Source organism: Citrus sinensis, chromosome 2, assembly GCF_022201045.2.
Source record: "Citrus sinensis cultivar Valencia sweet orange chromosome 2, DVS_A1.0, whole genome shotgun sequence".
In the NCBI taxonomy this organism is placed as follows: domain Eukaryota; kingdom Viridiplantae; phylum Streptophyta; class Magnoliopsida; order Sapindales; family Rutaceae; genus Citrus; species Citrus sinensis.
The window spans coordinates 1720100-1735616 of record NC_068557.1 but is presented as its reverse complement, the minus strand read 5'-3'; the positions used below and the strand labels follow the sequence as shown (position 1 = coordinate 1735616).

The window sequence follows — 15517 nt, the reverse complement described above, 5'->3', positions numbered from 1 at the left end:
GTTCAGACTATTTAAGGAATTTAAATGAGTGTTATTAGTAAATTGAATAATTTTAGTTCTTTAATCAAGGGATGCATTCAGAATATGGGTTTATGAGATTATTAGATGGTGCTAATAGCTCCACTAATTAAAGACTTAATATAAATTGGGGTTAGGGAAGAGCCGAAGAGGACCCATTATGGGCCTTGAAATGCTTTTAGTAGCCCTTTTTAAGCTTTCAAGTTTAGTTGAGCTATTGGCACTCCATAAAATTTCTTATCAAACACATAAAAAGAAGTGTGTTAGTTGGATATGTGGATTCTTTACCCTAATGACTAACCTTATCAGTTATGAAACCAAAAAAACTCATTATATTCCAATATTTATAATCAATTAAGCAAATCTTGACAGTTTAGCTTCGCCCCCCCCCCCCCCCCCCCGCGCCCAAAAAAAAAACAACAACAAAATAATAAATAAAAAAATCACAGATTCAAAACCCTCTTTTAATCTCGCAAGACCTCTAATTTTTGTAAATGAAAATTATTTTGTTATTCTGATATGATTGATTTTGATGATAAATAAATACAATTAATTAAAATAATAAAATGAACATAATATCCATAAACATGAAAAGCTTAATAAAAAATAAAATTAAGTTTAAGAAATCTCCTAAAGTCAAGTAATCCTTAAAAAAAAAAAGATGTTCCAACACATACACAAAGTAGATGTTTCAATATAAAGAGAATAGTTAGGTTTTTAATCTTTATAACTTTAAATATTAGTTGTAGTTCAAAGGAAGATGAAAAAGATTGCGGACCATGTAGGCACTTCAATTGGATTGACAAGCCAACAATGGTTACTAAAGTTTAGAAGCTATCAATGTATAATTTAGAGTGATGATACAGTCACAAATTCTTGTACAAACTGATTTGTCATAAACTCATTGGTTGAATAAAAATACAATATAATAAAAACAAATCATGTGAACCAATAGATATTTAATCCAACCAATTAAATCATGTCACATCAGTTTGTACAAAAAAAAATTTGTACAAAAGTTTATAGTTATATTCTTACTCTATAATTTATCAATAAGTGAATAATTATGTATAAAGCATCAAAGTTAATAATCTATTTGGTGAAAATCAAAAATAAAAGGGGAAGGGAAGTTAGACATTTTGTTGTAGATAAACTATAGTCACTTTTAAGGCTATTGGAAATTGTTTGAGACACCCAATTATGAAATACGGCTTCATAATTTTGTTTACCATTTTTCAGGCTCAGCAAAGAGATGACAAGTCGTTTGCAATTTAAATACATGAATGGCATATCGTTTGATAATAAAATGATAAACGGTCTCGTCGTTAAATCATGCATCGTTGCATACTGGTTATGCTTGTCAGTTCCAAATTGGAGGATAACAATAAACTAGCGATTTGTTATATTGGCGAACGTGATGTCATTACTTTATGAAGGGTAAATGACGCGTCATCCATTTGATGCGTCGGCACACACCTTTATGCTTGTCGATTCCGAAAATTGATTTATATGTCATGCCGTCTCCATTTCTTGTAGGTGGATGTCATGTTATTTGCTTATATAATGATAAACGACGCATCATTTGAATGATACGTCGAGTCACACTCGTCATGCTTGTTGATTTCGATAAATTTAAGTATAATTTACAATAATTAATTTGCTGATTATTTAGTTAATAGATTAAATTACATTAAAGCTTACTTTTTACACATGTCGGTTTCAAAAATTGATTTGGATCTCATGTCGTCTCCATTTCTTGCAAGTGGATGTCACATCGTTTGCTTATATAATGATAAACGACGCTCGAATAATTTGTCCAGTCACGCTCTTCATGCTTGTCAGTTTCGATAAATTTAAGTATAATTTATAATAATTAATTTGTTACTTATTTAGTTAATAGATTAGATTACATTAAAGCTTAGTTTTTTTTTAATTTTATTTTATAATGAATATTGAAACCACAATACCAAAGGGTAAAATTGTCCAAATATAATTTTTGTCCAACACATCCTTAATTTTTTCCTTATATTATGAACAAATGTTAATTCTCCCTCCACCCTATTTGTTATTTTTTTTTTGTTTGAACCACGAGGTGGTCCTGAGTGGACCCTAACTGTGGGAGACACCTTTAAGCCCGTACCACAACTCAGACTAATCTCCCTATTTGTTATTTTTTGTTATGCTTTAAATTGTAAAGTATAACTGATCCTTATTATTACTCTTCTTCGTCACCTCTAGCAGGTTTCGATATGGGGAGTATCGGAGTTTCAATGAATAAGAAAACTATTGGCATAAGAATATTATTAATTTCAGCAACGAAGAGATCAATATTGAATCAATACGGCCTAAGCGATTATCACATCAAATTAATGAAACTTCGGGCTTCCTCCAATTTGATGTTTTCTATTGTTGAAGATTAGTTTTTTTTTTTTTTTTTGTATTTGACAATTTTGAGATAGAGAGATGGGATTTCATCGAATTTAAAAAGTAAGGGACAAAAATACACATTTTGTGAGTAGTTAATAAACAATTAATTAGAAATAAACTATGATCATCAAAAGTTAGATGGTGATCAAATCAAGAGAAGATTTGAGCCCGATTTAAATTACTTTTTTTTTGTGAGTTTCATTTGAAAAGGTGATCATACTCTTTAGGATCAATATAATATTGATTACTATGATCATCAATAGATATATAAAAAGAGAGAAAATTTTCAGGTGCAAATGCCTTATTATAGACTCTTAATTAATGCATATATATGGTTTAATAGAGTTCGTATTTAATTTACTATAAAATCATGTGATTTAATAGCGTGTCTGTACTGACTTTATGAAATTATATGGCGTAATAACGTGTCTGCATAAAAAAAAAATGAGGGCGCCCGCATGAGAGAAGGTATATATATATATATATATATATATAACACTTCATTTTTATTATCTTTAAACTCAATGATGCATATTGTTTGTTATCTTTAAACTCAATTGATGTGTAATTGTCGTGTTACAATTAAATATTTCAAAAGTGCCTCACTATTTTTGGCTTCTTCTTAATCACCATTTCAGCCTCAATTCATCATTCTTAATTCTGTCTCTTTTTTTTTTTTCTGGTGTATTAAACCATCTGGTATCCGAAGACCATATTAGGCCTAGACTAATCCAGATTCGAGCCGGGTAGGACCACTAGGGCGGCAAAGCTCTCCCAACAAGTATTTAACTCAACTGCATTCTCAAACCTCGAACTGAGGACCTTGGTTAATTCTGTCTCTTTTATTCTCTTTCTACGAACTAGAAAAGCTATGGTTTCCATATCAAGAACAAAAAAAACTGGGATTTCCCATATCTGTGGTGAATTTTAATTCTTTTCCTCTTAACAATTATTGTAAGTTAAAACAAAACTAGTGAAGCTTAGTAATTTCCTCTTAAACAATAATGTGGACTCTTTACTCACGTTTTATCTATTTAGAAAATAGGCCTTAAATCCTGAATAATTAGTGTCAATATATACTCTTTGAGAATTTATTTAATGATCAGATGAAGATGTATATGGATGTCGCATTTAAATTTTGCTTCGTTAATCAATTCTATCCTCCAACCTAGTTGTTATTTTTTTTTTCATGTTTTTGAAATTTGAAAGTATAACTGATATCCTTGACTCCTTGTTAATGCTCTTCATCCTTTTTGACGCTCTTCTTGTTTTATTATTATTGAGATTGAGCTTTTCAAGTTCGACAAATTGAAATCAAAATCTCGATTTTTGCGTGCCATGCTCAATTTATTATACGCATACATGATCATTTTGAATGTCCTAAGTTGATTTTACTTTAACTAAGTACAATTGAGCATAGCAGGAATCATAAAAATGGTCTTGAATGTTAATTTAATTATGGAGACATATCGATCATATCATATTTTGTCACATTACTTCTATTAAAAATTTGATATTGTATTGTTATTTATACTAAGTCCCTTCAAAGTTTAAATTCATGAGTTTGCCATTGGAGCTGACACTACCTAGAAACGGGGAGCAGCATTTTCCGAGTTAAAAAAAGAAAAATCAACTCTAACCAGGAAAATTGAGCTGAAACGTTCGTATATAGCTCAATCCAAATCTTAAGCGGGACGAGATTAACCAAAGAGAATTCAACTTATACCTCCCATCTTCAAATAAATAGAGAGGTTATGCAAATATATACGTTACATATATGTATATATAAATTCTCAAGTCTGGACACTTCATTTTTATTTTTTTTCACATAAACATGCTATTAAGATATATAATTTAATAGAGTCAGTATTTAATATATGGCTTAATAGCGTATTTATGCTAACTCTATTAAATCATACGGCTTAATAATGTGTCTGAAAAAAAATTATATGATTTAACAATATATTTTAACTAACTCTATTAAATTATATGACTTAATAATATATCGGCATAAAAAAAAAGTTACAAATAAAGGATCACGTGCGTGTATATATAAAAGAGATTAATTGTCCTCTACACGCGTTTCACATGTATCGTTGTCATTAATTATTTATCGTTTCTATTGCAGAATGGACAAAGGGTTGAGGGACCACGTATGCATGTAGGGGACAATTAGGGATGGCAAACAAACCCGGACCCGGATCGGACCCAGATGAACCCGGATGATCCGGACCGGGTTTAACCCCGCACCGGTTTACGAAATATCCAGATCCGAATGTATTTTTCTTAACCCGAATGTCCAGAACCTGGACCCGCATTTTAATGTTTTTAATTATTTAAATAAATAATTTTTAATTATTAGTTATAAATATAAGAGCAAAAAGTAAGTGAAAAACAAAAGCAGCCTTAAAATCTAAGCCTCACGGGCTCCAAACCAGCCGCATCTTTCATCTTCCTCATCCCCTATCATCAAGGCAGCCACCTCTCTAACCACACCAGCTCTGCAATCTCTAGATGTCTGAAGCTTCTCTGCTTCATCGTCTCTCTTCTCTACTCCATTTGTTTGTTCATAATGGCAGGAGGTACTGTGGTAATTGAGGCTTTGTGGGTCACTTAAGAATGGGAAATTCTTCTTCTGTTTGTTATGAATGCTTTTGTGACTTGTTTTCTTTACTGTTTAAAAAGGTTGCTTAGTTTACTTGAACTGCAGTATGATTGTTGATTTAATGGACTGGTCTTTGCATTTTATTTGTTTTTACCAAGATGCAACGTGCTGAAGATATTGATTTTGGGGAAAAAATTCGGGGTTTAGAACCCGCAATCCGGGTTCCCGGAATATTTCGGGTTTAACTCGGATCGGACCCGGATTAAAAAAATACGGGTTTTATTCGGGTCCGGTATAATGAATTGGTAGTCCGGGTCCGGAACCAGAAAGGCCAAACCCGGACCCGGACCCGGATTTTGCCTCCCTAAGGACGATACACGTATGTGAAAACACAGAGCTTGCTCTATTATTTTACTGGTCCATATGTTGTATGTTGAGGATGGCCAACGGCCGTGCCGTGCCGGCCCAGGCCCATCAAAGGAAGCCCACGCGTTGCTCGTGCTCGTGCCGTGCCGTGCTCACTATTCATTTCGTGCCGTGCCAACCCGGCACACGTGCCGTGCCCACACGTGCTCGTGCTTCGTGCCCACCTCGTGTCGTGCCGACACGTACCGTGCCTGGGCCGTGCCGTGCCGTGCCTAGGAAAAATAGCCCACTAAGCGTTTTTATTTTTTTATTTTTTTAAGAGGCGTATGCCAAGTTGTTGTCTTATTTTTTTCAAGCTTATGTATATATGCCTTTATTTTAATTTGATAGAATAAAAAATTCAAAACTCAAGTCCATATTCAATAATAATAAATTAATAATAATAAGAGAATGTAATATTAGTTGCTAAGTTTGACTCTATGGTATTAGAATTTTTTTTTAGCACATAACAATAACAATAATAATAATTTTTTTTAAGGGTTAACTTAATTGTTAACTTGGAGTTACGTAGAGTCATATATCATAGTTTATAATAATATTAATACATATTTATAAAATTATTATATTTATAATTTTATTTATTAAAATCATGATATCAGTTATTTATTTAATAAATTATAAATATAAATCAATTATAATTTTTTAAAACTAAGAATTAAATAAATTTAAAAAACTTGAGCCAATAAAAGATATTAAAAGATTCAATTTCAAGTTATTTATAAAATCATAAAATTTTAAGTTTACTTTCATTAAAAAATGAAACGTGCTTTTTCGCGTGCCGTGTTTTGGCCTATCTTTAATCGTGCCGTGCTTTTAAGGCCCGCGTGCCTAAAATCTAAGCCCGGCACGGCCCACATACGTGCCGTGCCGTGCCGCGTGCTCTACCGAGACGTGCTCGTGCCGTGCCGTGCTGTACGGACACATGCCGTGCCTCGTGCCGTCCGGCCCGTTGGCCACCTTTAGATGCGTGACACACATGATGGAGTTGTCCTTTCTTCGAAGACTTTAACAAATAAAACAAAACAAAGTGGACGAATTTCTTTAATCAGTTATGTGATGAGGGCCATTAGCCATTTAGCCTTACACCCACTTTTTGGCATCAATTGGCGCCCTTACATGTCGGTGTTCAGACTTCTATTCCTCTCTGATTATAGGTAGACGCATATATATATATTTTTTCTTATAAAAGTGTGGGTAGAATAAATATATTAATAAATATTATTAGAGACATATATATTTTAATGTAGGAATTTAATTTAGATTGTGCTATGATAAAATTGATCAACGTTAATTAGTCTTATTAAATTCCTAATTGTGACTAGTAGATCTCTTTGATTGTGGCAATATATCATTTTAAAAAAAATTCTAAATAATGAATGTTTCGAAATTTGAAGCTAAGGTTTAGCTTCAGTGATAAGGAATGACTTTCTTAGGACTCAAGTTTCAGGTTTGAGTTTCAATACACGTGTGAGTTAAGCATAAGAAAATACTACCAATTAAGGTTGGAATTATTCTCATGATTTATTTGATAGTGGTTTATTTTTAGGAACATATATTTTTTTCTTTTCTTTTTTCTTTTTTTCCGACACGAGATACAAATTTGATTGCTTGATTATTTGTAGTGTAGCTAAAAAAATAAAAAATAAAAGGTCCAGCTATTTCGTCTTCAGGGTAACTATCCCCGTTTTGTCTTGTTGTAAATCGGTTGTCAGATTTAAAACATTTTCATTTTTTTTTAATTTTCTCTCCGAAATGGGAGAGAAATGTGATGGGTTGATTCTTGGTAGTTTAGCAAAAAAAAAGGAAGGTCCAGCTGTGTGTTCTTTGGGGTAACTAACCCCATTTTGTCTTTTGTGAATCGGTCATTAGATTTAAAGCGTTTGACTCCACGACTATATGTTTCCAAATTTAAAAAAAAAATAATAATAATAACTACGATTATACTATTTGTCCGTAGTTACTGACTTAAACATTTTCTGCTAGGGATATGCCAAAAATGGATGAATTCTGAACAGGTTGATATGGACTGAACAGAGAAGAGTATTCGATCCATCTTTTTAAGTACACATTTGAAATCAGTAAGCCCAACAGGTTGATGTACTTTAAAAATTTCTATTACTTTGAACTTCAGACAGGCGCATTCATTTGTACATCCTCATCGTTTATAATATTAGTCTGGAGGTGGACATCCCTTATGAGTTCATACTCTTATGGCGTGATAACTCAATCCCAATGCCTGATTAGCTTCCATACCAGTATATCCACCACATCTCGACATAATTGCCGGGTCAATATCATCATGGAACTCTTGGGCTCTAATGAGAGCTAAATTTCAAACCATAGCCTTCAAATAATTATAGAGAAGGAGCCAAAAGATTTGATGTGCTTGTTAGCTGTAATATTACATGCTCTTCCAACATGAAAATGAAGCTTGGGAAAACACTTTCGGAACTCTGAATTCACCCAAATAATATCAAGACAAACTCTAAGTTATATTTCATGTACCTCACATCATACACTATTCATATAAATGGATGTAAGGTACATAAAATATAACTTAAGGGATCCCAATATCAATTAACTTAGCCAAAAACGTTTATGTGAGTCGTTCTACAGTTACAAGATGGTAACCTATTTATTACACAAACGTGGTGGTTCATGCATCGTGTTACTCGTGTACCTCGTGTACAGAGAAAACAAGTAGTGGACCTGTCCTCCGCAAAGACTTTTATCGTCCTCTGCAAAGACTTTAATTCATGATCAATAAAATGGCACTGCTCAACTACTGACTACTCATTGATGGACACGTGAGCTGGAACCATCTAAGCCTAAATTTATCGGTCCATAATAAATGTATAGGTATGTGATACACGTGAATTTATTGGATTCAATACTTTCTTAAACAATAAAAACATACGTCTCGATTTATAATAGGAAAAAAAAAAACTTGTACCTCTAAAATTTAAGAAAATAGTCTTGTAAATTCTTAGAAATAAAGACCCTATTTTGATTATAATATCTTTTGGCTATATTAACTCAAAAAAATTGAGTCCAATATTTTATAATAAATAAAAATATAATATTTAAATAAATTTAACAATGAATATATTTTAAAATAATTTTAATATTTTAAAAAATGTTTTAATACTTTACAACCTTATATTATATTAGACTAAATTTTATAATAAATAAAAACATAATATTAAAATAAATAAAAAATGATTTTCAATATTATATAAAATGATTTTGATATTATTAATCTATGATATATATTTTATTAATTACAGAATCTATTTAAACCAAAGATTCATTAAATTTTTTATAATAAATACATATATATTATTAAAATAAATAGAATAATTTAGATTTTAAAATTTTGTTTAATATATTAAAAAATATTCTAATATTATTAGTCTGCTACAAAAATTAAACTATCTAAATTATATTTGTATCTATTAAAAAATTTTAAAGTCAATTTCTTTAGTTACTATCTACAAAGGCTATTATAGTCCAAAGGGGTTTTTGTTGTCTCTTATTGAAAACTTGGAGTCTGCATGAGTATTTTTTCGAACCTTGGGGATGTAGGTGTTCTTTGCCCTTTGTAACGAGATAACTTCATTTTCCTAAATTAACTCAAATAGGAAACCAAATCATAATTAAAAAAAATGGAAAACTAAAACGTATACCTAATCTAATTTTTCTTAATAATTAACGTTTCCTTTTAATTTTAGAAAAAACCTAATATAGGTCTTATTAAACGGGAAATATGAAAAAGATGCAAAATCAGAATTTTAGGCACATATTTAGTTTGATTGACTACCATATTAATATAGGACGCATTTTAATGTATTAAAAAGCAGATAAACTCCAAAACCTTCTAATTAATTCTGTACTACAATAGTAGTAAAGAAAAATAGAATGAGGTGTTGAGGATATTATCTATATTGGTTGAGAATTTTTATTGTGCTAATAATATAAGTTTGAGGCAATTCTCTGCTCTTGAGCTAGTATTTGAGTATGACTTAGGCACATGAGTTTTTTTATCAAGCCAAATCCATGCAGCTCTCACTACTTTTCCACCTGACAAGAATAAGACAAAAAATCTACTTACATAATGATGGGAATAGAAAGTTTGCAGACTCCATACCAATACATTATAACAAAATATATATTCTTAAGAGATGTGATGAAGAAACCATATAAAATCTGCTCAAGACAGAAGAACTTTTCAGAAATAATTTTAATATTTTTATCCAGAGATAGAGTTAAAAGTGAAACTATAATTGAGCAACCTAAAGGGAGAGAAAAATAAACAGTACACAAAGCGAAATTTGGAACTCCTCGCAAATTGAAAATAGGTTCAAGATACCAAAAGTGATCGGTTGTAATTATTAGACTTTTTGTATGCACTCATATATCGAGCTAGTAGTGTAAAATCAAGAATTTTATAGAAGAAAATAACAAGATTAATTAATATATTTCCAAGTTTCCATAAGCGAAAGGTTTGAATCAATTATTAGATTTTTTGTGTGCCTTCATATTTGTTATCAGGAGAAATTTTAGAATATCTCTGATGTATTACAACCAATTGATGCATGCATGACATGTGTAGTTGAATTTAATATAACCACCACATGCATGATGATTTTTAAAAATAAATACATACATATCATAACATTATTCACTTATTGTATGACTGACATGGTATCTTTGATGCATTCTAAAATTTCTCCTGCTATCAGTGTAAAGTCAAGAAATAAATAGCAGAAAGGAAAATGTTTGGTGTAGAGAAACACGAGAGAAAGATGAGAGAAACAATGAAGAAAAGGGTAGAGAGAGAGTGAGTGGGTAGAGAGAGAGAGCAAAATTCTCTCGTGCTTCTGTCTCTCTAGCACTACTCGATGCTATCTCTCATCAATGCCTCAAAATTTCTATATAAAGGGGGGATCGGTTTCCCAAGTCTCTCACAGCTAGCCTATAATTAAGTCAATCTTTCTTTAGCAACATCTCAAGCATATCCTTATAGTCAGAAAACCAAAAAAAAAAAAAAAAAATGCTGAAACCGCAAGTTCATCGGTACTCTACCCCTACCACAGTCCTATTTCCATTCTCCAAGCCATTTCTGCATGGAAATTGCCATGTTTTTCGTCAAGTTCAGCCAAGTCCTTCACTTAAAATAGGATCCAAAGTTCGTGTTAGTTGTCACTCAAAAAGACACAATGTTAGTAGTAAAAATATCGAAGCTATAGCAACTTCTACTGAAAAATCCGTCAGCGTAATTAATGCCGTAGTCACTGTGAAAGCAACATGGAAAGACGATTATGAAGATTATTTATTCGGCAGAACACTCCGCTTGGAGCTTGTTAGCGCCGAGCTTGATCACAGTAAGTACTGCAAAACATTTTATGAAGCCACTTTTTTAAGGGCAAAAAAAAAACATGCAGAGAGCTCCTGAAGCGGTAACTTAATGTAATACAGTCAGTTTGGGTAACTTGTCTTTTATATTCTTTGAAAGCTTAGTACGACTATTATTACGACCTTACTGCTAACCTCGAACTTTTGGAATCTGAGAAATCAACTTTTATTTTTTCACATTTTTACCCCTCTCCCTCCATGTTCTGAAAAATTTCAAGAATGTTCTCGAAGAATGAAAACTGTTTTTGATCGTTTTGTTCTTTCCCACATTTTTTTCAGCTACGGGATCAGAGAAATCAACCATCTATGCTCATGCAAGCAAAGCAGGCAAAGATAAGCATGGAAATGAACTATATGAAGCAACATTCAATGTTCCATCGGATTTTGGAGAAGTTGGTGCAATGTCTGTGGAAAATGAGCACCACGTTGAGATCTATTTGATGAATATTGTTCTTGATGGTTTCTCAAATGGTGATCCTGTGAACATAACATGTAATTCATGGATTCAACCGAAGAACAAAAACGAACCGAAGAGAATTTTCTTTACTAACAAGGTTAGTCCCATATGATTTTGTTATTATGATTTGTTTGTACTGCACTAGTTTTGTTTAATACAAACATTTTTTTCCCCGTAAGTCGTACTTGCCATCACAAACACCGGATGGATTGAAGAGGTTTAGAATTGAAGAGCTTTATCATTTGCGAGGCCATGGACAAGGAGTACGTCAACCATCTGACAGAATATATGATTATGATGTCTATAATGACCTCGGAAATCCGGACAAAAGACGACCGGTGCTTGGTGGCAAAAAATTTCCTTATCCCAGACGCTGCAGAACTGGACGTCAACATTATGAATCTGGTACAGTATGATATGTTGTTCCTTCATCAATTTTTCGTTTAAAAAATAAATATAAAGATAATTTACCAATGTCATGTGATTTTATTGATGCAGCACATTACAGATGTTATGTTAGACTTCTTTAGAACATACTTAGATGACATTTAACCTCCCAAAGAGTTAAATCAGTTGGGAGATTTGACAAATATTACATATTTCGTTTGTTGAAAGATTTTGATTTTTCCTGATTCTTGACGATTTTGTAATATTAATGGCAGATCCTTTGAAGGAGAAAAGAGATAAATATATTTATGTGCCAAGAGATGAAACGTTTTCGGATGTAAAGCAGGAAGCATTTGATAATATGAAAGACTATAAATCGATGTGTCATGCTGCGTTACCATACATCGAAAAATTCTTCGATGGTGATAAAAAATTTGAATACTTCACAGAGATAGACGAACTCTTCAATGAAGATGGATTTAGTTTGCCTGAAGCAGAACCAGGTTTCTTAAACTCACTTGCCAGGTTTGCTAAGACACTTAAAGAAATGGGCGAAGAAGTATTCCAGTTCGATGCTCCTGAGGCAATGCTGAGTGAGCATCTCTTCTTAATTTCTCACACAGGAATTTGATGCCCGAACCCAGAATCATTATGTATTTTGTCATTTGCAGGAGACAAATTCTTTTGGTTTAGGGATGAGGAATTTGCTAGGCAAACACTAGCTGGTCTCAACCCATGCAGCATACAGTTGATTACGGTATTATATATTGAGATTTGCCGCCGTTAATATTAATAGTGGACAATTAATTATCCGATCGGTTAAACTACTAAGTCAAGCTGTTTAATGAATATTGTATCAGAAAAATGATTCGGTATATTGGAGAATAAAAATTACATAAATTCATGCAGGAATGGCCTTTGAAAAGCTCACTCGATCCTAAAATCTACGGTCCACGACTACAAGAATCAGAAATCACCAAAGATATCATTGAAAAAGAACTTGGAGCAATGATTTCTGTTGAAGAGGTATCGACACTGATTATACACCCAATTTTATGTTTATATCAATCACTAAGAAAAATCATCTATGTTCAATAATTAAATATGAGTTTCACTTCGATTAATTAATTTGTAAGTTAAACTTTGATTTAATGCAGGCTATAGAACAAAAGAAGTTGTTCATGTTAGATTACCATGACCTATTTCTGCCCTATGTAGAAAAAGTGAGGAAGCTCGAACACACGACCTTGTATGGGTCCCGCACTGTATTCTTCCTAACTCCAGATAACACGTTGAGACCACTAGCCATTGAGTTAACTCGGCCACCAATGGACGACAAGCCACTTTGGAGAAAAGTGTATACACCGGGTTCTTGGAATTCAACTAAGACCTGGCTTTGGAGGCTAGCCAAAGCTCATGTTCTTGCTCATGATTCGGGCTATCACCAGCTTGTCAGCCATTGGTATGTGTAATAATTTATCCTAGTTCAGAACTTTTTTTTTTCCAATGAGCATGTGATTAATTAATTATTGAACACGATCTCTTTTGTAGGTTAAGAAGTCATTGTGTGGTAGAACCTTACATAATTGCTACCAATCGACAACTCAGTGTGATGCATCCAATCTATAGATTGTTGCATCCTCATCTTCGATACACATTGGAGCTCAATGCTATAGGTCGGGATATACTTATTAGTGCTGGTGGAGTCATTGAAAACACATTCTCACCTGGAGAATATTGTATGGAGATGAGTTCTGTTATCTATGATAAGCAATGGCGATTTGACGAACAAGCACTCCCCAAAGACCTTATGAAGAGGTAAAAAAGTCACTTAAGGTCAATTTGGTAAACACAAGGTGTGACTATTAAAGCCAAAGTGATTTTATCAAATAATTGTTTGATAAAAATTTTATAACATCTTTACTAATTTATCAAAAATATTTTTTTAAAATCATATTTATCAAACATTTTAATTTTTATTTAACAACTATAACTATTTATTCACAACAATCATGGCTTACCTCATTACCAAAGCAACTCCAAGTAGTTATTTCAATTGTAAACGGATTTCATTAATTTTTTTTTCCCTAAATGGTTGTTTAGACACATAGAGATAACACAATCTAAAGAGTAATTTTTTTTTTCCTTTTCGGGGTTTGATTACCCAGGGGAATGGCCGTTGAAGATCCAAATGCTCGACACGGCTTAAAGCTAACAATTGACGACTATCCTTTTGCCAAGGACGGTCTCGATCTATGGGGTATCTTAAAACAATGGGTTACCGATTATGTGAATCACTACTATCCTGATCAAAGTCTTGTCGAGTCTGATGATGAACTCCAAGCTTGGTGGACTGAAATTCGAACTGTCGGACACGCTGACAAAAAGGATGAACCTTGGTGGCCTGTCCTGAAAACCCCTCAGAATTTGATTGAAATCTTAACAACTATCATTTGGGTAGCATCTGGTCACCATGCAGCTGTAAACTTTGGCCAATACACATATGCAGCCTACTTCCCCAACAGGCCAACAATTGCAAGAGTAAACATGCCAGATGAAGATCCAACTGAAAAATTTTGGAAAACATTCATTGAAAAACCTGAAGATGCACTTTTGTACACCTTCCCCAATCAGGATCAAGCCATTCTAGTTATAGCCACCCTCGATTTGCTATCGACTCATTCTCCTGATGAGGAGTTCTTAGGGAAAGGTAAGGAGCCAGCATGGGGTGAAGATCCAGTCATAAACGCTGCATTCGAGAAGTTTAGTGGCAGGTTGATGGAGCTTGAAGGAATTATTGATGAAAGGAATGGAGATAGCACTTTGGTGAATAGAAATGGAGCTGGGGTTGTTCCATATAATCTCTTGAAGCCATATTGGAAAGATGGAGACAAAGAGAAAGGAGTTCCATACAGCATCTCTATCTAGACTCGCTGAAGTCCGGGTCTTGTGCCAAAACTTTCGAATGCATGCATTGGTGTTCGTCAACTTTAGTATGCATTGTATCTTTTTATTTACCTGTAATAAATGGACAACGATCCTCGTTTTAGTATGTTACTTTTATAAATAAAATTACCGCACTCACCAAGGTTCTTAAAAAAAAAAAAAATTCTCTCTTAGCATTATTTTTCTATAGGTCATCTGAGTCAAAATTTAGATTTTTACCCACACTTATCTTTTAAAAAATATAAAAATAATTTTGGACTCAAAAGGATCACAGAAAAGAAAAAGAAAATTAAAATGATCTCCGAAAAAATGAAAATTACCTACTGGACTTTTATATAAAAAAATTAAATGACCTTTAAGTTGGCCATAAATAGTATATAGTCCGAAAACAGTATCACTTCAAAACTAAATTGTTTGTCTGCATCAGAAAGTAACACATGAAAGGAAATGAACTGTTCCAAGCTCCATGGAAAAATCTTGCTAATTTCATGTAACAAAACCAAATGATACCTACCATACAGAGATCGTATTGAAAGTAAACAAAATCACCCATACAACTTTTACATTTCCAAACTGTAAATTTATAAAATGAACACTGTCAAATATATTCCAACTTTCAATGTCAAATATATTCCAACTTTCAACCAGCGCATGCTCCAAAGATTTATCCCCCAATTTGGAGGCTAAAATTAGATGGCTCAAAGATGGAGTAGAGGTTCGAAAATTTTCCCGGCTTATGTTAAGGCTAAAGCTATGAAATCCAGAATCCCCGGCGTGCAGATTAACGATCTTGGCTCTTGGGTGGATAATGAAGATGTTATAGTGTATCCCATTAA

General features: G+C 32.9%; 1 protein-coding gene across 1 annotated transcript; it reads left to right on the top strand.

Annotated features, from left to right (window-relative positions):
* Positions 1-10434: 10434 nt before the first annotated feature.
* LOC102625429 (linoleate 13S-lipoxygenase 2-1, chloroplastic) lies at positions 10435-14787 on the top strand. Its single transcript, XM_006494208.4, has 9 exons — positions 10435-10860; positions 11171-11445; positions 11528-11753; positions 12011-12328; positions 12407-12492; positions 12645-12761; positions 12893-13197; positions 13287-13553; positions 13904-14787. Exons 1-9 carry the CDS (start codon positions 10530-10532, stop codon positions 14661-14663), a joined length of 2685 nt encoding a protein of 894 aa, XP_006494271.1. The 5' UTR covers positions 10435-10529; the 3' UTR covers positions 14664-14787.
* The last annotated feature ends 730 nt before the right edge of the window (positions 14788-15517 follow it).